We start from the raw sequence: 26,676 nt of genomic DNA, 5'->3' as shown, positions 1-26,676 counted from the left end.
TGATAAGGGGATGACTATGCAGCTGGTACAGGTGAATAAGGGGATGAGTATGAGGCTGGTATAGCTGAATGATAAGGGGATGAGTATGAGGCTGGTACAGGTTAATGATACGGGGATGAGTATGAGGCTGGTACAGGGTAATGATAAGGGGATGAGTATGAGGCTGGTACAGGGGAATAAGAGCATCAGTATGAGGCGGGTACAGGTTAATGATAAGGGGATGAGTATGAGGCTGGTACAGGTTAATGATACGGGGATGAGTATGAGGCTGGTACAGGGTAATGATAAGGGGATGAGTATGAGGCTGGTACAGGGGAATAAGAGCATCAGTATGAGGCGGGTACAGGTTAATGATAAGGGGATGAGTATGAGGCGGGTACAGGTTAATGATAAGGGGATGAGTATGAGGCTGGTACAGGGGAATAAGAGCATCAGTATGAGGCTGGTACAGGTTAATGATAAGGGGATGAGTATGAGGCTGGTACAGGTTAATGATAAGGGGATGAGTATGAGGCTGGTACAGGTTAATGATAAGGGAATGAGTATGAGGCTGGTACAGGTTAATGATAAGGGGATGAGTATGAGGCCGATACAGGTTAATGATAAGGGGATGAGTATGAGGCCGATACAGGTTAATGATAAGGGGATGAGTATGAGGCCGGTACAGGGGAATAAGAGCATCAGTATGAGGCTGGTACAGGTTAATGATAAGGGGATGAGTATGAGGCTGGTACAGGTTAATGATAAGGGGATGAGTATGAGGCTGGTACAGGTTAATGATAAGGGGATGAGTATGAGGCCGGTACAGGTTAATGATAAGGGGATGAGTATGAGGCCGGTACAGGTTAATGATAAGGGGATGAGTATGAGGCCGGTACAGGTTAATGATAAGGGGATGAGTATGAGGCCGGTACAGGTTAACGATAAGGGGATGAGTATGAGGCCGGTACAGGTTAACGATAAGGGGATGAGTATGAGGCCGGTACAGGGTAATGATAAGGGGATGAGTATGAGGCGGGTACAGGTTAATGATAAGGGGATGAGTATGAGGCCGGTACAGGGGAATGATAAGGGGATGAGTATGAGGCCGGTACAGGGGAATGATAAGGGGATGAGTAGGAGGCCGGTACAGGGGAATGATAAGGGGATGAGTATGAGGCCGGTACAGGTGAATAAGTGGATGAATACGTGGCTGGCAAGGCTCCCAGGGGCCCTTACCTCCTCGAGCCGGTCCAGGTCGTCGTCATACAGGTCCACGCCCCTGTGGCCACTCTGGAAGCTCTTGCCCTTGGGCATCTCCACGTCCATGGGGCACACGTACTCTTCGCTGTCCTCCTGTTTCCTCTTGCGCAGGCTGCCAAAACTGCCGAACGACAGTTTCCTTGGCTGGAAAACACACACACAAACACACATACACACACACACACACACACACACACGCACAGACACACACACACACACACACACACACACACACACACACACGCAGACACACGCACACACACACACACACACACACACAAAACATATTTCAGCGGCGCGACAGCGACGTGAAGAGGACTCGGTCCCCCCTGCCGGGTTAACCGGGGGGGGGGGGCCTGCCCGTAGGGGGCGCCGCTCTCTCTCTCTCTCTCCCCCACCCACCTTGACCCGGGCGGTGGCGGTGAGCGGGGCGTAGTCGGGGCCCTCCAGCTGCTCCTGCTTCAGCCGCTGCGCCTCGTCGCCCACCAGCAGGTGGAAGTGCGTGGCCAGGTGGCGCCGCAGCAGCGTCTTGCTCGACGGGATGTTCAGCAGCACCGCCATCGTCTCCACGTTGAACCGCGGCTCCAGCACCTGCCGGGGGGCGGGCGAGGGCCGTTAAAAAGAGAAAAAGCCGACCCCCGTCTCTCTCCCCCCCCGTCGCCACGGTGAACCCGACCTTGCTGCTATAACCATCAACAAGATCACGCTGCTGAAAAGCCAAATTAAATGGACTGCATTTATATAGCGCTTTTATCCTAAGCGCTTTACAATTGATGCCTCTCATTCACCAGAGCAGTTAGGGGTTAGGTGTCTTGCTCAAGGACACTTCGACACACCCAGGGCGGGGTTTGAACCGGCAACCCTCCGACTGCCAGACAATCGGTCTTACCTCCTGAGCTATGTCGCCCTCGTATTTAAAATCATTGTGATAAAAAAGCTCATCTAGAACTCCGTTAAAAAGCCAAATTAAAATCATTCTGATAAAAAAAGCTCATCTAGAACTCTGTTAAAAAGCTAAATTAAAAACATTGTGATAAAAAAGCTCATCTAGAACTCTGTTAAAAAGCTAAATTAAAAACATTGTGATAAAAATGCTCATCTGGAACTCTGTTAAAATTCTAAATTAAAAACATTGTGATAAAAAAGCTCATCTAGAACTCTGTTAAAAAGCTAAATAAAAAACATTGTGATAAAAAAGCTCATCTAGAACTCTGTTGAAAAGCCAAATTAAAATCATTCTGATAAAAAAGCTCATCTAGAACTCTGTTAAAAAGCTAAATTAAAAACATTGTGATAAAAAAACTCATCTAGAACTCTGTTAAAAAGCTAACTTAAAATCATTCTGATAAAAAAGCTCATCTAGAACTCTGTTAAAAAGCCAAATTAAAATCATTCTGATAAAAAAAGCTCATCTAGAACTCCGTTAAAAAGCCAAATTAAAATCATTCTGATAAAAAAAGCTCATCTAGAGCTCTGTTAAAAAGCTAAATTAAAAACATTCTGATAAAAAAAGCTCATCTAGAACTCTGTTGAAAAGCCAAATTAAAATCATTCTGATAAAAAAGCTCATCTAGAACTCTGTTGAAAAGCTAAATTAAAAACATTGTGATAAAAAAAGCTCATCTAGAACTCTGTTAAAAAGCTAAATTAAAATCATTCTGATAAAAAAGCTCATCTAGAACTCTGTTAAAAAGCTAAATTAAAATCATTCTGATAAAAAAGCTCATCTAGAACTCTGTTGAAAAGCTAAATTAAAAACATTGTGATAAAAAAAGCTCATCTAGAACTCTGTTAAAAAGCTAAATTAAAAACATTCTGATAAAAAAGCTGATCTAGAACTCTTTGTTGAAAAGCCCAATTAAAATAATTAATCAGCTCTCTCCTGTGGAACGCAGGTTTGAAATGAGCAAGTCTCTCCTGTGGAGAGATGAGCAGGTTTCTCCAGTGGAGAGAGGGTGCAGGTCTTTCCTGTGGAGAGAGGAGGTCTCTCCAGTGGAAAGATGAGCAGTTTCTCCTGTGGAGAGATGAGCAGGTCTCTCCTGTGGAGAGAGGAGCAGGTCTCTCCTGTGGAAGGAGGTCTCTCTCACCATCAGGCCGCCGTGCACGCCGCTGCCCCTCAGGTTGGGCGCGTACTCCGCCAGGTCCACGGACCGCAGCCACTCCATCACTCTGTGATTGGTCCACTGAGAGATCTCCGCCGGGGTCACATGGTTCTGCGGAGAAAGAAGAAGGGAGCTTCATTTCCTGCTTTTATCGATTATGTCCGCGGATCGCACATTTCAACTTTACATGTATGCATTTGAATATTTCTTTATATTTATGCATTCCCCCCCTCACATTTTTCTCCCAATTTGGAATGCCCAACCGTGCTCACATCCCTCCTCTCAGCGCAGCCTCCTTCCTTGATTCGGGAGAGCGCACACAAAAGCACACGCTATCCTTAAGTGATAGCGGAGGCCGCGACGAGGCACAGACAGCACCAATCGATCGTCAAACGTTGCCCGGTGAGAGCGGGCTCATCCTGCGGGTCTTCTGAAGCTCAGCAGGCCCTAGGCTAACCCCGCCCCCGGCCCCCCCCCCCCCCCCCACGACACCAGGATTGGCTCCCCGACTCTGACCTCATCGGAGGGGCGGCGGCGCAGGCAGTTGGGCTCGTAGTTGTTGAGGCGCAGGACCTGGATGGCTCTCTTGATGCTCAGGTGGTGCAGAACGCTGCCCACTTTCAGGGACAGCAGGTCATCCTGAGGACAGCGAGACAAGAATTAAAAAGGCAAACTCACTGACGACTTAGAGAGGGGAAACTCACTGACATGACTTAGAGAGGGAAACTCACTGACACGACTTAGAGAGGGGAAACTCACTGACACGACTTAGAGAGGGGAAACTCACTGACATGACTTAGAGAGGGGAAACTCACTGACACGACTTAGAGAGGGGAAACTCACTGACACGACTTAGAGAGGGAAATTCACTGACATGACTTAGAGAGGGGAAATTCACTGACAGGACTTAGAGAGGGGAAATTCACTGACAGGACTTAGAGAGGGGAAAATCACTGACATGACTTAGAGAGGGGAAAATCACTGACATGACTTAGAGGGGAAACTCACTGACACGACTTAGAGGGGGGAAATTCACTGACATGACTACTAATCCCGCTGCAATGTTACTAATCCCCGCGCAACGTTACTAATCCCGCTGCAGAGGGGCAACTCACCACAGTCATGTAGTGCAGCATGCGCCCGTCCACCCGCCCCTCATCAAACTGGGTCTTATACTGCGGCAAACCGATGTCATCCAGCCATCCTGACAGAGAGAGAGAGAGAGAGAGAAACACGGCAGTATATTAATGTTACTGTTTATGGCATACATGTGCATAATGAGTGTATATTAGTTTACAGGTTGTATAGTTTTTCATTTTGTTATTATTTTTAGTTAATCTATTTTTGTTATTACTGTTCTTTGTAACTCTTGCTTTGGTGACACGCCATGCCATGCCATGCCATGCCAATAAAGCACCTTGAAATTGAAACTGAAACTTACTGGTCACCCAGGTGTCAGGTGTAGTGCAGGACATGCTAGCTGGCTCACACTTAATGGTCACCCAGGCGTAGTGCAGGACAGGCTAGCTGGCGCACACTTACTGGTCACCCAGGTGTAGTGTAGGACAGGCTAGCTGGCGCACACTTACTGGTCACTCAGGTGTAGACAGGCCAGCTGGCGCACACTTACTGGTCACCCAGGCGTAGAACAGGACAGGCTAGCTGGCTCACACTTACTGGTCACCCAGGTGTAGTGTAAGACAGGCTAGCTGGCGCGCACTTACTGGTCACCCAGGTGTAGTGCAGGACAGGCTAGCTGGCGCACACTTACTGGTCACCCAGGTGTAGTGTAGGACAGGCTAGCTGGCGCACACTTACTGGTCACCCAGGTGTAGTGCAGGACAGGCTAGCTGGCGCACACTTACTGGTCACCCAGGTGTAGTGCAGGACAGGCTAGCTGGCGCACACTTACTGGTCACCCAGGTGTAGTGAAGGACAGGCTAGCTGGCGCACACTTACTGGTCACCCAGGTGTAGTGCAGGACAGGCTAGCTGGCGCACACTTACTGGTCACCCAGGTGTAGTGTAGGACAGGCTAGCTGGCGCACACTTACTGGTCACCCAGGTGTAGTGCAGGACAGGCTAGCTGGCGCACACTTACTGGTCACCCAGGTGTAGTGCAGGACAGGCTAGCTGGCGCACACTTACTGGTCACCCAGGTGTAGTGCAGGACAGGCTAGCTGGCGCACACTTACTGGTCACCCAGGTGTAGTACAGGACAGGCTAGCTGGCGCACACTTACTGGTCACCCAGGTGTAGACAGGCTAGCTGGCGCACACTTACTGGTCACCCAGGTGTAGACAGGCTAGCTGGCGCACACTTACTGGTCACCCAGGTGTAGTCGAGTTTTCCTTTGTTGTCGTCCTCTTCAGAGCCGAGCGCCTGCAAAGCGAGCTGAAGCTTCTTCCTGTGCAGGGGGTGTTTAATACCCAGCTCCTGCAGGTACACACACACACACACACATTAATACCCAGCTCCTGCAGGTACATACACACACACACACACACACACATTAATACCCAGCTCCTGCAGGTACACACACACACACACACACATTAATACCCAGCTCCTGCAGGTACACACACACACACACACACACACACACACACACATTAATACCCAGCTCCTGCAGGTACACACACACACACACACACACACACACACACACATTAATACCCAGCTCCTGCAGGTACACACACACACACATTAATACCCAGCTCCTGCAGGCACACACACATTAATACCCAGCTCCTGCACACACACACACACACACACACACACATTAATACCCAGCTCCTGCAGGTACACACACACACACACACACACACATTAATACCCAGCTCCTGCAGGTACACACACACACATTAATACCCAGCTCCTGCAGGTACACACACACACACACACACACACACACACACACAGACGCCGGGCCGGGAGCCTCACCTTCTCCAGGTCCTGCTGCGAGGCCTGCAGGAGCGTCTGGCCGGACGCGATCCACTGCTTGGCCAGGCCCACGTGCACGCCCAGGCCCTGCTCCTGCAGCCAGCCGCACACCTGCTCCCTCGTCCACCTGGCGAAGGGCGTGTCCAGCTCGCTGCGCACAGGAAGCTGCGGTTAGCTCAGGAGCAGCCCCCCCGCTGCCAGCGGGGCCAAACACGTCTCAAACGTGCGGAGTCACTCGTCTCTTATCCCTCACGATCCACGAGGAGCGATGCCTCCTCGTGGGACGACATAGCTCAGGAGGTAAGACCGATTGTCTGGCAGTCGGAGGGTTGCCGGTTCAAACCCCGCCCTGGGCGTGTCGAGGTGTCCTTGAGCAAGACACCTAACCCCTAACTGCTCTGGTGAATGAGAGGCATCAATTGTAAAGCACTTTGGATAAAAGCGCTATATAAATGCAGTCCATTTACCATTTACCATGCCTCCAAAATTGGTCGTAATGTACAGAAATGCTTTCTGGCTAGCAGACGTTTTGCGATAAAATAGTGTAGTCCTTGCCCTTCCCCGTTAGCTAAAGGGGTTTATTTTTGAACTCTTTTTACTTTTGAAGACCACTAAAGTTACTTCCTCTAATTGGGCCCCCCAGACAGGAAGCTGCTCGCCAGACCTGGGGGAACGGCTCTCCTCTCTTACTTGTTTCCGCGTTGCAGGTCACGTGACCAGCCGAGCCGGGGGCCGGCGGTGGCTCGGACTCCGCCCCTCTTGAACTCCGTCTCCGACATGTCTTCGTCGGGGTTAAACGTAGTAGACTGGCTTCTCTTCAGCCTAGCGATTTAAAAAAAAAAAACAAACTGTGTCAATTGGCCAGATTTTAGGATGTAGTACACAGCATTTATACATTAGCAGGATTTGCAACACAAAACAAAGGTATTTGCTATTGATGGCGCAAGACTGGGAAAACGTACAACAATGAGATACAGGCAATCTTTTTTCACAAAAATATTAATATTAATTATCAGGCTCTCTCATTAATAGCGGCTTGCGGGGGTGGCGAACACCGGTCCTGGAGGGCCGCAGGGTCCACAGATTTTGGCGTTTCCTTTCAGTCAACGGCTAAATTAGGCTAATTTAGCCAAACACAGTCATGGTGTAGACAGAAGAGCAGGACATGCAATTTTTGTATTCATTTTTTTGCCATTTTTCCTCCCATTTTCTCCCAAATTTAGTCGTTATACCAATTCCCCATGTGTATCATGGTCCTGGTCGATGCACTATCCTTCTGTTGAGTCTGGGGAGGGTGTAGACTGCCACATGCCTCCTCCGATACATGTGGAGTCTCCAGCCGCTTCTTTTCACCTGACGGCGAGGAGTTTCACTGGGAGAGCGTAACGCGTGCGGAGGTTCACGCCATCTCCCCCATAACCCCCTCCCTACTGAAGAGGCGCCCCAACCCACCGGTAGGAGTCGCTAATGCAACGACCAGGACTCATACCCTCACCGGCTTCCCACCCGCGAACGCAGCCAATCGTGTTCGTAGGAACGTCTGACCAAGCCGGCTACCGGGTCTCCGCGGTGAGGACATGAAATTTTTAATAACAATTTTTTAAATTTAATTTTATTATTGCATTTTTTTTTACTGCATAAAAAAGCGAGCTTAACGATCAAAGTAACTTCAAGGTGAAAAGGCCTTGCGGGTTTCACTGAATCGAACGCGGGGAGGAAACGGGGGAGGACACACCACAAACACAAACACAAACGCTCACTCACTTCCCAAAGAACTTCTTGATTCCTCTGGACTTCTTCTTCCCCTCCGGGGAGGAGGGCAGGGTGTGGGTGCTGTCGCTGTCCGCCGAGCGCTGGGGGAGCCCGGCCAAATCCAGGTGGTCCGTTCCCTCCCTCTCGGTCTCCGCTGCACAGACACCAGAGCCGTCAGTCCCACGCAAAAACCCCCCACAATGCAACAGGAACTGCGAGCACGCGGGCCGTCGCGATCCGCCGGCGGTCGAAGGGCGGGTGACCGTGATTGGCTGCAAGGAGCCGGTAAGACCCTCTGACCGCCTGGATTCAGCCACGCTCGGCGCTGGTTGCCGTGGTAGCGCGCGCGGAATTCCGCTAAAACTGCTCGTGCCGCGGTGGCCGTGGAAACGCACACCGTACAAAACTTGTGATAAAAATGCAAAAGAAATGTCTTTTAGGAAAATATTTGGTATGTTTTCTAGAGTTTTCTTGCGGACACATGCAACCCCTGATCCTAGCACTGTCAGTGTGTGACTGTAACCCCTGATCCTAACACTGAGCGTGTGACTGTAACCCCTGATCCCAACACTGAGCGTGTGTGTGACTGTAACCCCTGATCCCAACACTGAGCGTGTGTGTGACTGTAACTCCTGATCCCAACACTGTGAGCGTGTGTGTGACTGTAACCCCTGATCCTAACACTGTGTGTGTGTGACTGTAACTCCTGATCCTAACGCTGTGAATGTGTGTGACTGTAACCCCTGATCCTTACACTGTGAGTGTGTGTGACTGTAACCCCTGATCCTAACACTGACAGCGTGTGTGACTGTAGCCCCTGATCCTAACACTGAGTGTGTGTGTGACTGTAACCCCTGATCCTAGCACTGTGAGTGTGTGTGTGACTGTAACCCCTGATCCTAACACTGTGAGTGTGTGTGACTGTAACCCCTGATCCTAACACTGTGTGTGTGTGACTGTAACCCCTGATCCTAACACTGTGAGTGTGTGTGACTGTAACCCCTGATCCTAACACTGTGTGTGTGTGACTGTAACCCCTGATCCTAACACTGTGAGTGTGTGTGACTGTAACCCCTGATCCTAGCACTGACATTGTGTGTGTGACTGCAACCCCTGATCCTAACACTGACAGTGTCTGACTATAACCCCTGATCCTAACACTGTGTGTGTGTGTGACTGTAACCCCTGATCCTAACGCTGTGTGTGTGACTGTAACTCCTGATCGCAACACTGTGAGCGTGTGTGACTGTAACCCCTGATCCTAACGCTGACAGCATGTGTGTGACTGCAACCCCTGATCCTAACACTGACAGCGTGTGTGACTGTAACCCCTGATCCTAACACTGTCAGTCATGTCTCAATCTTTTTCTCTAAAGGGCAGTTTCAAAAGCAGTTAGGCTTGTGGAATGCATTTGATATGATTTTTTTTTGTGACAGCTTCTAGCTTGGAGGTATCTCCCCATTGCCTTCAATAAAATGGATCAACAAAAATGGCAGGATTGGGTAAATGTTCCTTTTAAATTTGGGTCTGCTCAGTGTACTGACTGTTGAACTGTAAACCTATTTGTTGAAGGGGTGACCCAGCCGGGTGTGTTTGGCTGGGGGACAACCCAGCACTGAGCAAATGAGCAATGAAGGGGAAGAGTTAAGCATGAATTGATCCACAATGCAATCAGGGATGTGCCCTATCACTGACTAATCATGAATTGATCCACAATGCAATCAGGGATGTGCCCTATCGCTGACTAATCATGAACTGATCCACAATGCAATCAGGGATGTGCCCTATCACTGACTGATCATGAATTGATCCACAATGCAATCAGGGATGTGCCCTATCACTGATTAATCATGAACTGATCCACAATGCAATCAGGGATGTGCCCTATCACTGACTGATCATGAATTGATCCACAACGCAATCAGGGATGTGCCCTATCACTGATTAATCATGAATTGATCCACAATGCAATCAGGGATGCGACTTATCACTGATTAATCATGAAATAATCCACAATGCAATCAGGGATGTGCCCTATCACTGATTAATCATGAACTGATCCACAATGCAATCAGGGATGTGCCCTATCACTGATTAATCATGAACTGATCCACAACGCAATCAGGGATGTGCCCTATCACTGATTAATCATGTAATGATCCACAATGCAATCAGGGATGTGCCTTATCACTGATTAATCATGAAATGATCCACAATGCAATCAGGGATGTGCCCTATCACTGACTGATCATGAACTGATCCACAATGCAATCAGGGGTGTGACTTATCACTGAATAATCATGAATTGAACCACAATGCAATCAGGGATGTGCCCTATCACTGACTGATCATGAACTGATCCACAATGCAATCAGGGATGTGCCCTATCACTGAATAATCATGAATTGAACCACAATGCAATCAGGGAGGTGCCCTATCACTGATTAATTATGAATTGATCCACAACGCAATCAGGGATGTGACTTATCACTGATTAATCATGAATTGATCCACAATGCAATCAGGGAGGTGCCCTATCACTGATTAATCATGAATTGATCCATAATGCAATCAGGGATGTGCCCTATCACTGATTAATCATGAAATGAACCACAACGCAATCAGGGATGTGCCCTATCACTGATTAATTATGAATTGATCCACAACGCAATCAGGGATGTGACTTATCACTGATTAATCATGAATTGATCCACAATGCAATCAGGGATGTGCCGTATCACTGATTAATCATGAATTGATCCACAATGCACTCAGGGATGTGCCGTATCACTGATTAATCATGAAATGAACCACAACGCAATCAGGGATGTGCCCTATCACTGATTAATTATGAATTGATCCACAACGCAATCAGGGATGTGACTTATCACTGATTAATCATGAATTGATCCACAATGCAATCAGGGATGTGCCGTATCACTGATTAATCATGAATTGATCCACAATGCACTCAGGGATGTGCCGTATCACTGATTAATCATGAAATCATCCACAATGCAATCAGGGATGTGCCCTATCACTGACTAATCATGAATTGATCCACATTGCAATCAGGGATGTGCCCTATCACTGATTAATCATGAAATGATCCACAATGCAATCAGGGATGTGCCCTATCACTGATTAATCATGAAATCATCCACAATGCAATCAAGGATGCGACTTATCACTGATTAATCATGAATTGATCCACAACGCAATCAGGGATGTGCCCTATCACTGATTAATCATGAATTGATCCACAACACAATCAGGGATGCGACCTAAGGGATAGGGTAAAGGGTGCAGGGGAGCGTGCTTTAAAATGGAAGGCAGAGCACACAACGGCAGGCAGACATGCTCGCACCCACTCCCAATCTACTCCAGCTAGCTCCAACTGACGACAAAACAGGAGGGAGATTTTTTCATCGGGCAGTTCCACAGTCACCTGTGCAGGTGCACAGGTGTGACTGTTAAACTTTGGGGACTTCCCCGCGCTGGGTCCACAGTTTCCACGCTGGGCAAGCTGCGCATGACTAATGATGCTGAGTCATGGTCTGCGCATGACCGGTGATGCTGAGTCATGGTCTGCGCAGGCAGCTGCGCATGACCAGTGATGGTGAGTCATGGTCTGCGCTGGCTGGCTGGTTCATCACAAGCAACCGCCACCAAAAAGACAGGGTTTACCTGAAGGGGTCCTGACAAAGGAGAAAGGAGACTCATTACAGAGCAGCTGAGCGGGGCACCCAAAACACTGCAGGTTCTACAATACAGCCACTTCCTCTTCCTGTTTCCCCAACTGCATTAAGCATCAGCTCTCCATGCTGCAAACTCCACTTCCATTGGTTTTGTATTTTAACACTGCGAGCATTTAGCAGACGCTCTGGTGCAGACTGAATTAGCCTATGGATGTAAGCAGTCCATTCTCATACAGGGCCCATTTACGCACCTTAGAGCAGCGCCTTAACAGAACGAGCCACCGAGCAGCCCCAATACCTCAGAGGTGGAACTAAAGGGATATATCACAGAGCTACTCAGACACACAGGAGCATATTTCACCACATGGGGGGGCCGGGGGGGGGCTGTAAAAACAATCATAGAAGAAGCATCCAAAACGTGTCCTACAGCACAAAACCAAACCCAAAAACCAAAGGCCCCAATTGCACTGTGAACGAGTCTCCTTTCTCCAACCGTACAGCAGGTGTCAGTTTTCATTTCCAAGGGGGAGGGGGGAGGTTAAAAGCGCAATCCGCATGGGATGGGGGTAGATGCATTAGCTACAGACCGATGAAGAAGTATTTGCCCCCTTCCTGATTTCCACTGCTACTGCATATATCACACTGAATGGTTTCAGATCTTTAGATGAAACCCAATATTCAACAAAGGGAAACGAAGTTAACACAAAACAAGGGTTTAAAATTTCATTTATTTAATGAAAAGTTAAACACCCATATCACCCATGTGAAAAAGTAATTGCCCCTTCAAAGAGTTACACAATCAACCAATTAACCAAATTTAAGTGATAATTAGATGCAGCATATTGAACACAGCCAGGCGTGATTGCAGCCAGCTCTGTTGAATCTAAACCTCACTCATATTGAACCTTACCATCAGAGTGAAGTAGCCACCACAAAGTTTCTACAAGCACACTTTGCCACGATCAAACAAAATTCCAGGAGGCATGAGAAAAAGAGTTACTGAAATAAATCAGTCTGGAAAGGTTTACAAAGCCATTTCAAAAGCTTTGGGACTCAAACCACAGAGAGAACCATTATCTCCAAATGGAGAACACTTGGAACAGTGGTGAATCTTCCTACACTGAACACTGCTAACCAAGACCAACCTCAGTGTTTGTCTTACATGTGCAGAAAGAACCTGGATGATCCCCAAGCCTTTTGGGATAATGTTCTATGGACAGATGAGTCAAAAGTAGAACTTTTATGGACAACACAAGTTCGATTATGTCTGGCATGAAACAAATGCAGCATTTCACAGCAAGAACATCACACCAACAGTCACACATGGAGGGTGCTCATGTGATGGTGTGGGGATGCTTTACTGCCTCTGGACCAGGATGACTGGCCATTATTGAAGGAACCATGAACTCTACTCCGTACCAGAACGTTCTTAAGGAGAATGTCCGGTCATCTGTCCGTGAGCTGAAGCTAAATTAAGACAGGGTTATGCGGGAAAAAAAAGATCCAAAGCACAAAAGAAGTCCACATCTAAATGGCTGATATAAAAAAATTAAAGTTTTGGAGTGGCCTAGTCAAAGTCCTGAGTAGAGATGCTGTGGCAGGACCTGAAGCGAGCAGCTCATGCTAGGAAACCATTCTTTAACCAGTTATTAAGTTTAAGAGGGAAATTCTTCACATGGGTGAAATGGGTGTGACTTTTTTCATTGAATAGACAAAATGATTTTAAAAAATGTGTTTTGCGTTTACTCAGGGTCCCTTTGTCTATTATTACGTTTTGTCTAAAGACCATGAAACCATTCGGTAAGATGCAATAATAGAGGAAATCAGGAAGGGGGAAAGTACTTTTTCAGGGCGCTGCAAGTTGTTGCCATTTTTCTGGAGTGGCCATCCTGCAGGCGCCCCCTGCTGGTGGGGGGGGGGGGGGGGGGGGCATACTGTACCTAGCATGGGCGCACTCGCACTCCGGCCGCGGTCTTCACGCGTGGCGCGCACACAGCGGGTATGGGAGGGACAGGGCAGAGTGCAAAGGTTAAAGGTCAAAGGTTACCATGTAAACAGGGGCACAGACATGGCACGGGCCGTAAAATCAGGACGAGAGAACCGACAACACAGCGGAGCTCCATCAGTCACAAAGCACGTCATTAACCACCATCCACAGGACACTGCGACCAGTCACAGAGTACATTACTAACCACCCACAGGACACTGCGACCAGTCACAGAGCACATTACTAACCACCCACAGGAAACAGCTACCAATCACAGAGCACATTACTAACCACCCATAGGAAACAGCTACCAGTCACAGAGCACGTTACTAACCACCCACAGGAAACAGCTACCAGTCACAGAGCACATTATTAACCACCCACAGGAAACAGCTACCAATCATAGAGCACATTATTAACCACCCACAGGAAACAGCTACCAATCACAGAGAACGTCACTAACCACCCACAGGACACTGCTAACTGTCAACGTTATTCAATGAGCCACATACTGTAGATCCATCGTGATTTTGTTTGAATTAAAATACTTTTCTACACTTTACTGATCTTGCCTGGTGTATTGGAACCAATGAAATGCTCTCAAAAAGTACAAACCCCGCCTTCTGGTCATATTGGCAGGCTCAATTACACCCGGAAAGATCAATAGAGCACAGAAAAGTATTTGAATCCAAAACAAATACGTATTTGACCCAGGTCTGGTTCGATGTCCAATGACTGTAAAAGTCGCGCATTAGTTGTTAGCTAGCTAATTATTAGCACCTTTGCATTATTACTAGTCAACTAATATTCGATAGGTCTGGCAGCTAGCCAGCTAATGTGTCAGGACAGGGCTTTTTAGAGACTAGACCGGGGTGCTGATGCTGCGCTTGGCTTTTTTTCTGTCACTGCCATTGAGTCAGAGAGGACCGAGCCGGTGAAACAAGGGATAATGAAGGCTTTCGAGAAGAATGCAGACAGAATGCAGACAGACATCCAGGCACCTAAGGCCTCCCGCACATCAGAAGACGTCTCGATAACTAAAGTCTGGCGTAGCCCACTCTCACCTTTAGCACTAATCAGTCATAAATCACGGGTAGGGACACCGTGAATAACCGGTTTCGCTATTGTAACCGCACTTAAAAAAACGTCCCGGTTTCCAACTTGCGATAATTACAGAAGCTGCGGTATTCTAGCCATTCGGCATTCCGTTCCGCGTCGCCCCGGCAACGCTCCTCCCGCGACTGGGCGAGAGAGGCGAGCTGCTTCCGCGTGCGGTGCGCCCGGCTGGCTAGCGGCTCGGTTGCGCGCGGCGCGGGTTAGCGTACAGAAAGGAGACGGAAAATGGCAGCGGATTTTAGACGTCTAAAAAAAGGGGGGTTGTCGAAGAAGACGAAGAGCCTGTCCGGGTTGGAAAACGCGCTGACAAAAAGTGGCAGAAGAGTCGCGTCCATCTTAGAGGTCACCATCCGTCCCTGCAGGCCCTCACAAGGTAAAGAGATTAAACTAGCTAACGTTCGCTAAGCTTAAGCATGGCTCGGTGCTGTTTAACTCGCCCTGGGGTCCTTCACGACGAAGCAGTCCACGATGCGAGTACAGGGTGCTTCCCTTTTCCTTTCAGCTGATTTGGCTGGGATATTACATTGCTAAAGTGCACCTACTTTCCCTCACCGTATGTAGCTGTAAGTTTTCAGTATAAAGTAGGCTTACACGTTCTATTTTCATGACCAAAAGAATGGTGTGCAAAAATACGAAGCTAAAGTCAAAATGATTAAGATTTTTTCTTCCTCCATAGTGTTGCATAATAAATTACCCTGTAAGAATTGTACAACCGTGACACAAATACCTCAGAATATTTTATACATTTTAAGATTCTGCAAAAAAAAATATTAGACCAAAGACGAGACCAGAGTGGGAACAAATGTTGGATTATCACCAGAGATTTTACAGTTCAAGACTAAGAAATCACTAAAAATACTGTCTAGTGTACGGGTGAGCCTAAGACCCTTTCCTTACACCACTTCAGGTTTCTCTCACTCTCCCTCTCTCAAGGCTAATAATGCCCCCAATACAAAAATTATTGTATATTTTATTTGAGTTTGTGCCCCCTCAAAAGTTTTGGGTGTATGATGCGCCTAGGTGGGAGGGAGGGCATAAAGGGTAGGATACACTCTGACTCTGACACTCACACTCACACTCACACTGACACTGACACTGACACTGACACTGACACTGACACTCACACACACTCACACCCCGCGGGGCGCATCTCACCCAGGTTGGGGGCGCTGGCGGTCCTCTTGCCCCCGCGGATCTTGAAGAAGCCGCGGCCGAAGGAGGAGCGGGCCTTCCTGCTGCCGAAGCTGTCGTCTCCGGAGCCGGAGCCGGCGGCGGCGGCCGGGGGGGACCTGGGGGGGAGCGTGCTGATCTTACTGAGCTCCTCGCACGCCTTGTTCTGGGGGGGGGGGGGGGGGGGGGAGAAAGTGTGAGTTAACTCCCAAACGCAAAGACCCGAAGACAGCACAGAAAAGCTGAACGAGGAGGTGCAGCCTGAAACAAGCGAACCGGACCGGAGAGAAAAATGTGAAATGAGACGGAGGCACCCTTTATGGTCATTTAGCTTCATAAACTAAATGCAAACATGCAAGGACGGAGTGTAGCACAGTGGGTAAGGAACTGGGCTTGTAACCGAAAGGTCGCAGGTTCGATTCCCGGGTAAGGACACTTCCGTTGTACCCTTGAGCAAGGTACTTAACAGAAATTGCTTCAGTATATATCCAGCTGTATAAATGGATACAATGTGAAATGCTATGTAAAAGCATAAATGCTAAATGCCTGTAATGTAATGTAATGTAATTAAAAATGGCTGCAATAAGGTAAGTGCTGTCAGGCTAAAAGACCGTGCTAGCCGAGGTTTTTTGGTTAGAATTTCTGCAAGCGTTGGGATGGGATTGGTGTAATGCAGGTTTGCGCCAGAGTTCATTGCTTAAAAAAACTGATTTAATTCTACGTGTAAAACATACCCTATAAATAAACGACCTGATCGTTTTGTTTAAATCGCAGAATTCATCGAGCCCTTAACTGGGTGTTAAATTTAAATACGGCATGTTGCTGTGCCTAGATTTGCCTGCGGGGGGCGCTGATGGGACAGCTCAATACTGCAAGTCGGTCTGAGGCTCAGAATCATCCAGCTGGATTTATCCACAAAACGCTTCAGAAATCTCTTCTATAGCCCAGCAACACTGGATGGAAATGAAGCCTGACTGAATGTAATGAATGGAATGAAGGCAGTTTGAAAGACAATGGATGCACTGCAATAGCTGGTTAACCCATGTCGTTCAGCAAAATCCAAAAGAACGATATACTGAGATCCACTGACCCTCAGACGCTAAACATCTCTAGGGCCACTGGTAATTGGCTGTATTGCTTAAATGTTCTCTACTGCTATTGGCTGTCAGAGCGCTACAGCCCCCCGATGTGCGTATATATGACACGCCCCAATCCTGTCTGCCTCTGGCTTAGGGCGGGTGTACACGGGTATAGGGCGGGTGTTCACGGGTGTAGGGCGGGTGTTCACGGGTTACGACGTCGGGAGGTCGGACGCCCTCTCCCACTCAACGAGGTTCAGATTGCGACAACCGGTCGGATGATAGCTTAGACCAGGGTTCGAATTACGGGGGGGGGGGGGGGGGGGGGGGGATTGGGGGGAGGTCTGACCCCCCTAATTAAGACTTGGACCCCCCCCCCCCCCAAAAAGAGGTAAAAACAATAGGTCACAACAGTGGCGTCGCTAGACACCAACCCTAGTGACGCCACTGATGGGAAACATATTGTAATATTTACGCTTACAGGTAAGAAGGATATATAAATGTTTTGAACCCCCCGACCTGTTGTTTTTACCTCTTTTGGGGGGGGTCAGACCACCCCAATCCCCCCCGTAATTCGAACCCTGGCGTAGACCACACGAGCTCCCGGCCGGGTCAGGTGACGTTTCGGTCGACAAGGCACAGTGGTGCAAAGCGTCACATGCGGAGCCACCTCCTGATTGGCCGACGGGAATTAAAACCCAATCGGCTCGCGTGACCTCTCGCACCTGACGAATTTAAGCCGATTGCGCCCAGAAACTATCGGGAGCCCGTAATAATGTCGGATTGGCTCGGAATGGTACCTTTCACCTTGCGAGCTGTGACGTTACTACCTAACGTTTTTCTTATGATCTGGTCTCGATCAGAAAAACACTATCAGGAGCCTGCAACTCATTATGTACCGCCTTTAGACATATAGGATTTCCACCAACTCCTGCCTCTCAGGTAAAAAAACGGTCTTTTCATTTTCTTTCTAATTTGTTTTTTTTTTTCTTTATTATTTATTTATTTTTAATTTATGTCATTTCTGCCATTATCATTCATTTTATTTCTATTTTCTATTTTTATCTTATCTTAATACCTGTGGTACCGATTTCTATTGTTTGCTTCTCTTGTAAAGCACTTTGAGCTGCATTTTATGATATGAAAGGTGCTATATAAATAAAGTTCATTATTATTATTATTATTTTAGTCACACCCAGGGCTTTTCCCTCAAAGCGGCTGAGCAGAGTTGTGTGTTGCTACACTCCGAATGAAAGCAGCATACAGCCAGAGATGCACTTACACACACACACACACACACACACACACACACACACACACTCTCACACTCACACACACACTCACACTCACACACACACACTCACACTCACACTCACACACTCACACACTCACACACATACACATACACAAGCAGGGCTGCAGGCTACTACTGTGCGTCGTACGCATGCAAAAATAAAAACAAGCAGGCTGAAGAGGCAACAGGACTGTATTGAGTAAACTTATGTGTGTGCTTCTCAATCCAGCAGGAATGCATCGTCATCTCACGCACGCACATACACATTCAGCAAGCATGGTGCTAACCTTTATTAGCAGGAAGAGGTTTTCGGCCATCTTAAGAGGAAAAGGACAGCCCCAGAGAGGAAAATGGAGAGAGAAGGTGGGAGTGTCAGAGAAGGCGAAGGCTCGCCAAGACCACGGAGGACAGCAGGGAGGAGAGAGGAAGGAAAAGGCTCACCTCTGCAGGCGTCTGGTGAACCGCCACCACCGTCTACACCCGCAAAAGACCACAGTATGAGAACCTTTACAACCGCACAAGACCAGACTATGAGAACTTCTACAACTGCACAAGACCACAGTATAAGAACCTCTACAACCGTAAAAGATCAGACTATGAGAACTTCTACAAGCGCAAAAGACCACAGTATGAGAACTTCAGAATTCAGGATTCACTGATTCAGGTGACAAAGAATTTACGATCCACAGTTTGGCAGGTTGTGTCAATTTCTCCAGTGAGTTTAATAAGACTCTGACAGACGGAAGGAACGCCGAGCTGACAGCTCCTGATCGTTCGACCATTCTCGAGCACGCTTCTCTAAATTTCGCGCCAAATTCCAGGTATGGCTAGCAGGGGCCCCAAGCAAGAGCAGGTCAGCAAGGTCAGGCGGCATTGAGGAGTTCTCACAGTTAAAGACGTCCCACGGCAGCAGATACTCGGGGACGAAAGACAGATCTGTGTTTCGGATCTCGCAGGTCCCCATTACGAGATCACAGATAAGTAACTGCACCATAAAATGAAAGCCACCAAACCAAAGATGATTTAATAAATGTTTGGTGCACGCCGACTGCAAAATTGAGTGCAGAATGCCTCAAAAAAAAACAAGAAGGCACCTACAGGAATATGAATGGGTACTGGTGCTAAACTATTAGACTGGGGCTCTGAAATAGTTACTTGTGTATCTGTGGAGCTCTCGTCGATACAGGATGCAAGAACACACGAAACACAGAAATAACCGAAAAGTGGAAAGAGCATCCCTCCAGAAGGAGCCAGAGTGACCCGCAAGGAGCAGCGACCCGCCCGGAGGAGCAGCGACCCGCCCGGGGGAGCAGCGACCCGCCCGGGGGAGCAGCGACCCGCCCAGAGCAGTGACCCCCGTGTGCCGCGCACGACCTTACCTTCTCGCCATTGCCAGCGATCAGGTCGTCCAGGCTCCCTGTCTTGGGGAGGTCCGTGTCCCTGGAACGACAAATTTCGGGAGCGGTCACGGCTCTCCCCTACGGACGGCAGCCGAGGGAGGGCGAGGGAAGCTTCCGGAAAAAAGCTCCCGGAAGCGACGCCGACGGGTCGCGTACTCACCGCCACCCGCTGCCCGGCGACTCCAGGAGCGCGGGCGCGTCCCGGCTGCCCGCGTCGCTGCCGGACAAAAAGAAAAGAGTTGGGCGCTACCAGGATTCTGCTACCCACCTGCTGGCATATACAGGCGGCAGGGTAGTATAATGGCTGAGGAGTTGTAACCTAAAGGTCGCAGGTTCGATTCATGGGTAGGACACTGCTGTTGTACCCTTGAGCAAGGTACTTAACCTGCATTGCTCCGGTATATATCCAGCTGTATAAATGGATGCAGTGTAAACCCGATGTGAAAAGTTGTGTAAGTTGCTCTGGATAAGAGCGTCTGCTAAATGCCTGTAATAATAATATATGTGCAGACCCTTATCGGGGTTGTGACCCGACAGTCAGCTGAGCAATAACCCCAGCTTCTTGGGGCACGCCGAGGTTTTATCTGGCGGTTTTCCCCTGCCCCCACAATTTTATTTACGTCCTGAAACCTCGTCCTAGACCAGATCAAAAAAAGACCTCACACCTTGGGTGTCAGCCTGTCTGCTGACTTATCTTGGCCAACCAAACTTGCACGAAACCTGAAGTTAGCAATTTGCGCTAGCTACCTCAAGCTTCAGAATGATAGCCTGCAAAGCTACTTATCACCGATACAAAAAAAGCGAGCGTTGAATTACACACACTCCATCGACAAGGAAAACCGGGAATGCTGTCAAAGCAGGGAAGGGCCAAGGGTTAAGTCAACAGTGTCTGATATAGAGAGGGGCCAGAGGAAAAAAAGAAAAGGAAGATAGATAAACAAACAAACAAACAAACAAACAAACAATCGCTGACATCGGGAGTCCTCGATTCACATGAAATAAAAAAATCTCTGTATTGTCCAACTTCGGAACATCAAAAAAAGGTTACTCCGCACGGTAAAAAAAAAAAAGAAGGCTAGTAGCGCCGCGGTAAGGTACCGCGGCCTGTATGACAGAGTGGCGATGGCGGCCTCACCTGACAGTTGCTCCCGGCTCTGGCTCTCCCACCGCGGTTGGGTCAAAGTTCGGCACGGCAGCGGAGCCTTGGGCCAAAGCCATGAGCTGCAGGTCAGAATATAACAGAAATAACAGGGAATACTGCGTCAAACTGTTAAGTTTTGTATCAAAATGCATTGTTTTTATGGATTAGTTGATTATATTGGTCACTATGGACCCAAGCCTTCAGTTGGCAAGAGGAGGATGGGTACCATGAATTCAGACTAGATTTTTTTCCTGTATACTAGTTTGGGTATTTTTCCTTGCCACGGACACCTCGGGTTTGCTTTGTGGGGCTTTAGTCTGGGGATAGGGTTAGGTTAAAGGGTAACTGATATTCTCAGTAAGATGCTGTGTAAATAAATGTTTTAATTCGATGTGCTCTTGGAGGGTGAGCAACCCCTTTCGGGACTGTACCTCATCGGCGACCTCCCCTGTTGCCCCCTCCAGGCCGGCTAGAGGGGCCGTCTCCAAACCCGCGGTGCCGGAATCGGCCGTCCGCGCCGACGCCGAATCCTCGCTGTGGCTCTCCTCGCTGTCCCGGTCCTTCGGTTGTCCTGGACCAGGAACACAAATAAATTTACATTTAAATTTTAATTTACAAGTGAGCCGAAAGCCACAAGCAACCCTCCAGACCTTTCAAGAGCCACAAGCAACCCTCCAGACCTTTCAAGAGCCACAAGCAACCATCCAGACCTTTCGAGAGCCACAAGCAATCCTCCAGACCATTCAAGAGCCACAAGCAACCATCCAGACCTTTCAAGAGCCATAAGCAACCATCCAGACCTTTCAAGAGCCACAAGCAACCATCCAGACCTTTCGAGAGCCACAAGCAACCCTCCAGACCTTTCAAGAGCCACCAGCAACCCTCCAGACCTTTCAAGAGCCACCAGCAACCCTCCAGACCGTTCAAAACTGACTCTGCTCCAGCTTCCTTTTATTGGACCAGTTTTTCACAAGCCTGCACCCTCCTCAAACAGGCACTGCCGTTATCCGCTGCACCTTTTGTACTTTGGCGCTTTACGCGGCCACTGCTGCACTGGAGGAGTGCACTTCAAGATACAGCCTCCACGGGCCGCAGTACCTCGACTGAGCACAGGGGGAGATAGAGCGCCAGCCCCACCTTTCTTGCCTTGCACCGACATCACCATGTCCTGAACCTTGCGGTAGCGTCCCAGCGCGGCCCGCAGCTCCTCGATCTTGTGATCCTGCAGGTGTGGGGGAAAAAAACAAGCAGCGTGTCACGCGGGCGCGAACACCATAAAAAAAACAAAAAAAAAACAAAAAAAAAAACCCTTAACCCGCGAAAAAGCGCTGACCCGTTTCAACATCCGTGCCAAACGGCCATCTTAATTCAGGAGCCCAATAATTTAACCTGCCAAAATCGCAAGCTACAAACACAGGCTGCCCTAGCGTCTACGGCTAACACCCTTCACTGGAGCCCAATATGAGGATGGACCAGAACTGGTGCGTGCAGCCTCAGTTAAATACATTTCACACTGCAAATATATTTAATGGAAATATATGCATATCAAAAAAATATATCTGAACGTAGCTTTAATTTGTGTATGTTTTTCCAAATCGTACACAAATTGTGGAATGTTGCGATGTCTGGAGCCTGATATCTTGGTGATGCGCTCACCTTCTCCTCGTTCGCCGCCATTAAGGACTCCACCGCCTTCTTCATCCGCAGCACTTCCAGATCTGAAAGCAGGGGAGCGAGGTTCAGTGGAGCGCCAGGTGACCGCACGCACGCCTTCCCCAAAATGGGCTGGTGTTTCATTTCACAGAATTGCACCTGGCGTACTTTAGGCGCCTCAGCTGGGTCAAACCCGCACATTTTAAGGGCCTCAGTTGGGTCAAATCCACACATTTTATGGCCCAAGTTGGGTTGGACCTGTCCATTTTACGAGAGGTTGCAGTAGAAAGGGGAGGGGCCTCAGCAGGCAGGTGTAGTGGTGGCAGTGGAAAGGGGAGTGGCCTCAGCAGGCAGGTGTAGTGGTGGCAGTGGAAAGGGGAGTGGCCTCAGCAAAAAGGGGAGGGGCCTCAGCAGGAGCAGGGTATGGCACGTGGAGCTCATGCCCAGTGAGAGCGCTGAGGGTCAAGGTTCTGCCAGCTGGACGTCATCACTACGTTGGCATGACAGCGTTGCCACGGCAACACTGCCAAAACATCACAAAAGAATGATCCCCAGTATCATTTTATTTATCATTTACTGATCTGAGCACCACTTCAGTCACACAAGCTAAAACCTTTTAAGACCTTTGTTAACTTTTAAGTCAAGCCAGATACAACATCCTATCAGGCATCTGTTTCCTGTCCTGGAACGATAAGCCTGAGCGACATCGCATTGCATCATGGGACCTGCCACGCCCACACTCAGTGTAGTACTGTTCTTTAATGACAGGAGGACAAGGAATTGTATCCCAGTGTCCATCATCACTTCAGATACAGATGAAAGATTCAGTTTTCGGTACTCTCTCCCCCTCTCCTCCAATCACTCTCTCCCTTCTCCTCCAATCTCTCTCCCCCTCTCCTCCAATCACTCTCTCCCTTCTCCTCCAATCACACTCGCTCCCTCTCCTCCAATCACTCATCATCTAAGAACCTTCTGGAACTGGGATCACACTGGTGTTTAGAAGATGCCCTGATGCCCTTTAGCAGAGAGAGTTTCACAGCTTTAAAAATCTGAACGTTTTCTCTAATGAAGCACGTTTCTCTGCACGGAAGCGACGGGCCAGCTCTCCCCCCCCTCTGAGTAAGGAATGGGCCTTTGCCCGTGCATGCAAACACCTGCGGAAGCTGTGGCAGAAATATGCAAAGATTAAAAAGAAAAAAAAAAAAAAAAAGTCTTCAGGATGAAAAAGTGAATGAAACCACCCTTACGTTTCTCTCTGAGAGTCCTCTTAGACGCTTCCTCTGCGGGAGACCGGGCAACACACAATCATCAAACAGACAAATTTAAGACGCTGGAAAAACACATACGCTTAAGATGCCGTGGAAACAGATGTGTGATAAAGTGTTGCCTGGGGTCTGGTTGTCCATTTGCAGTAATATGACAGCTGGTTGAGTGTCTTTGGTAGTAGGGTCATATAGTTTTGCACAATGCAACAGTGCATGAAACATTAATCAGGTTGTTCATAGAGCATCAATCACATTAGCACATTATTTTGGACATGGCTACAAAAGTCAGAATGGAATTTTTTACAGTCACCGGACTACATAGAGCAAAGTCCCCAGGACCAGAGTGAGGCACCAGGAAACCCAAAATGGGAGGGGCTATCACACACAGACCAATGTGGACCAACGACTAAGTTTTGGTGCAAGACATTGAGTTGTTCTGATTGGTCCAAATGCACCAGCGATGGACAGCTCACTGTAGCTCCATCTAGCAGAGCCTTTGCTGGACCCAACTCCTACCCAACACCCTGAGACCTCACTGGCCTTTGCTGGACCCAACTCTGACCCAACACACCCTGAGACCTCACTGGCCTTTGCTGGACCCAACTCCTACCCAACACCCTGAGACCTCACTGGCCTTTGCTGGACCCAACTCCTACCCAACACCCTGAGACCTCACTGGCCTTTGCCGGACCCAACTCTGACCCAACACACCCTGAGACCTCACTGGCCTTTGCCGGACCCAACTCTGACCCAACACACCCTGAGACCTCACCGGCCACACTTCCGCAGTGCTGGTGGCTAAATGCTTGAGCGTGATCATTCCCGCCAAAAACCTCAAAGGCTACAGAGGGCTGTCCTGCTCGCCCTGCTTGAAACGCGTCAATTAAAAAAATTCCCGCATTTCCGTAATCTGGGATTACGACGATTAGTGATAATCCCACCCTTGACCACGGCCCTTTCATATAAAGCAAATGTAGGTCCTGTGTGGCCCGACAGACCCCGATCCTCAGACATTACATTACATTAGAGGCATTTAGCAGACGCTCTTATCCAGAGCGACTTACACAACTTTTTACATAGCATTTTACATTGTATCCATTTATACAGCTGGATATATACTGAAGCAATGCAGGTTAAGTACCTTGCTCAAGGGTACAACGGCAGTGTCCTTACCCGGGAATCGAACCTGCGACCTTTCGGTTACAAGCCCAGTTCCTTACCCACTGTGCTACACTCCGTCCAGACCTTCCAGCTCTCCCACGGACAGAAGGTTAATCCACACCTCTGCCTCGTTCCCTCACAAACCATTTCCGCACAATGCGCTCGTAGCTTTTCAAAAAATAACTGAATTTGTTAGAACCACGATGAAGGGAACAGATAAGTCGGATGTTCACTTCAGATTGCGCTGTATAGGAATGGCTGTAATGACTGCTAAAGCAAAACTAATTAGAAAAAGATATGAAGTTATGTTCAATTATATATATATATATATATATAACTTATCATTGTCAGTACAGCTTGCTTGCAAAAAATTATTTTTACAAGTGAAATATTGTTAAAACTAAAGTGCCGTGCCCAAATAAATTAAGGGAGTGCCATATTTTTAACATCAGAACAAAGCCATATCTATTTCTGATAAAGCTTTTAAGAGCACAGCCTTTACAACACTGCTGAGAGAAACCAGCCTTATACAGAATTTTTTTGGTTTGAAAGTTTTAGTGTCCAAATCGTAAAGCAATGCTCAATATGACCTCAGACTGAGCACCGTATGATGTCACTGTCCAAAACAGGAAACGATCCTCATCTTATTTCTCAGTTGTTTTCACAGATTAAAGTTCCACTGCTACATCGTCAGCTTACTCCAAACGAGTGGCCAAAAACAACACTGGTGTGTCCGGAACTTTTGAAAAAGAAATGAACTTTTTCATTTTGCAATTTGACAGCAAGCTCATATGAAGGCTATGCAGCTTTGCAGCAGATTACAAAGAAAGACTTCAAAAAATACAAATGACTCGACATGGCATTAAAAGTGCAAATTCCATGGTTTCATGTTTTGACTGAGCCAAATCATTGAGAACACTATTAAGTACAGCGCTATGTTTAGCTGATGCGGGCATTTGAACACAGGCTGAGCATTAAAAGCAGCTCGTGAAAAGGAAATAATAATCGATCCCACAGACTTTCACTGCTCCATTCGGGCTATTCCTCCACCCCGCTCCACTGCAGGTGCGCTCACTGGACGGCACGCGGGCGTCACGGCTACCGCGGTTGTCATGGCTACCGCGGGTGTCACGGCTACCGTGGGTGCACGGGTGGCCACGTTTATGCCCATGTACGTTCAGGCTGCGCCAGGTGGTTGCTCAACTCGCCAGACACACAGTTCCCCATTTGTGGGGAACAGAGCATTTCCGGAGGTGAAGTTAAGGGATGGTAAGGAGGCGGCCCGTGACCGCTCCCTGCTCCCCTACCTCTCTCCATGCCGTCTGCGCCTCCTGGCGTGCCGCCCCTCAGGTACGTCTCCTCCTGCAGCATCTTCAGCTCGCCGTCCCGACCCTCCAGCTGCCTCTTCAGCGTGCCCAGCTCCTCCTGCGGGGAGAGGAGGTGGTCAGCCCTGCTCCTTTTTTAGCCAGCTACTCCGGCTGACAGAACTCCCATTCATACCTGCACCTCCTGCTCACAGAACACTCACACCTGCTCCTCCTGCTCACAGAACACTCATACCTGCACCTCCTGCTCACAGAACACTCACACCTGTACCTCCTGTTCACAGAACACTCATACCTGCTCCTCCTGCTCACGGAACACTCATACCTGCTCCTCCTGCTCACAGAACA

The 26,676-nt window shown here is 48.5% G+C and overlaps 1 protein-coding gene across 12 annotated transcripts in view; it reads right to left on the bottom strand.

The window, feature by feature from the left end:
* Nucleotides 1-26,676, bottom strand: part of LOC118219040 (liprin-beta-1-like) — a 58,083-nt gene that overhangs the window by 2,884 nt on the left and 28,523 nt on the right. For 4 of the 12 annotated variants that reach the window (XM_035401839.1, XM_035401845.1, XM_035401844.1 and 1 more), the window contains 20 exons: nt 26,311-26,428; nt 23,825-23,857; nt 22,581-22,642; nt 22,062-22,146; nt 21,356-21,495; nt 20,919-21,004; nt 19,944-20,000; nt 19,763-19,823; nt 18,825-18,857; nt 15,996-16,176; nt 13,678-13,710; nt 8,051-8,192; nt 6,977-7,108; nt 6,287-6,437; nt 5,668-5,779; nt 4,460-4,548; nt 3,861-3,983; nt 3,330-3,455; nt 1,645-1,833; nt 1,219-1,386 (listed from right to left, as the gene is read on the bottom strand). In XM_035401839.1, coding sequence (XP_035257730.1) covers nt 1,219-1,386; nt 1,645-1,833; nt 3,330-3,455; nt 3,861-3,983; nt 4,460-4,548; nt 5,668-5,779; nt 6,287-6,437; nt 6,977-7,108; nt 8,051-8,192; nt 13,678-13,710; nt 15,996-16,176; nt 18,825-18,857; nt 19,763-19,823; nt 19,944-20,000; nt 20,919-21,004; nt 21,356-21,495; nt 22,062-22,146; nt 22,581-22,642; nt 23,825-23,857; nt 26,311-26,428 — 2,121 coding nt within the window. The remainder of the gene's footprint in view (nt 1-1,218; nt 1,387-1,644; nt 1,834-3,329; nt 3,456-3,860; nt 3,984-4,459; nt 4,549-5,667; nt 5,780-6,286; nt 6,438-6,976; nt 7,109-8,050; nt 8,193-13,677; nt 13,711-15,995; nt 16,177-18,824; nt 18,858-19,762; nt 19,824-19,943; nt 20,001-20,918; nt 21,005-21,355; nt 21,496-22,061; nt 22,147-22,580; nt 22,643-23,824; nt 23,858-26,310; nt 26,429-26,676) is intronic. The other 8 variants (XM_035401841.1, XM_035401847.1, XM_035401849.1 and 5 more) reach the window with 5 other exon arrangements.

This window comes from Anguilla anguilla, chromosome 19, assembly GCF_013347855.1.
Source record: "Anguilla anguilla isolate fAngAng1 chromosome 19, fAngAng1.pri, whole genome shotgun sequence".
Taxonomy (NCBI): Eukaryota; Metazoa; Chordata; class Actinopteri; order Anguilliformes; family Anguillidae; genus Anguilla; species Anguilla anguilla.
Note: the sequence above shows the minus strand (reverse complement) of the source record. Positions and strands in the feature narration are given on the sequence as shown.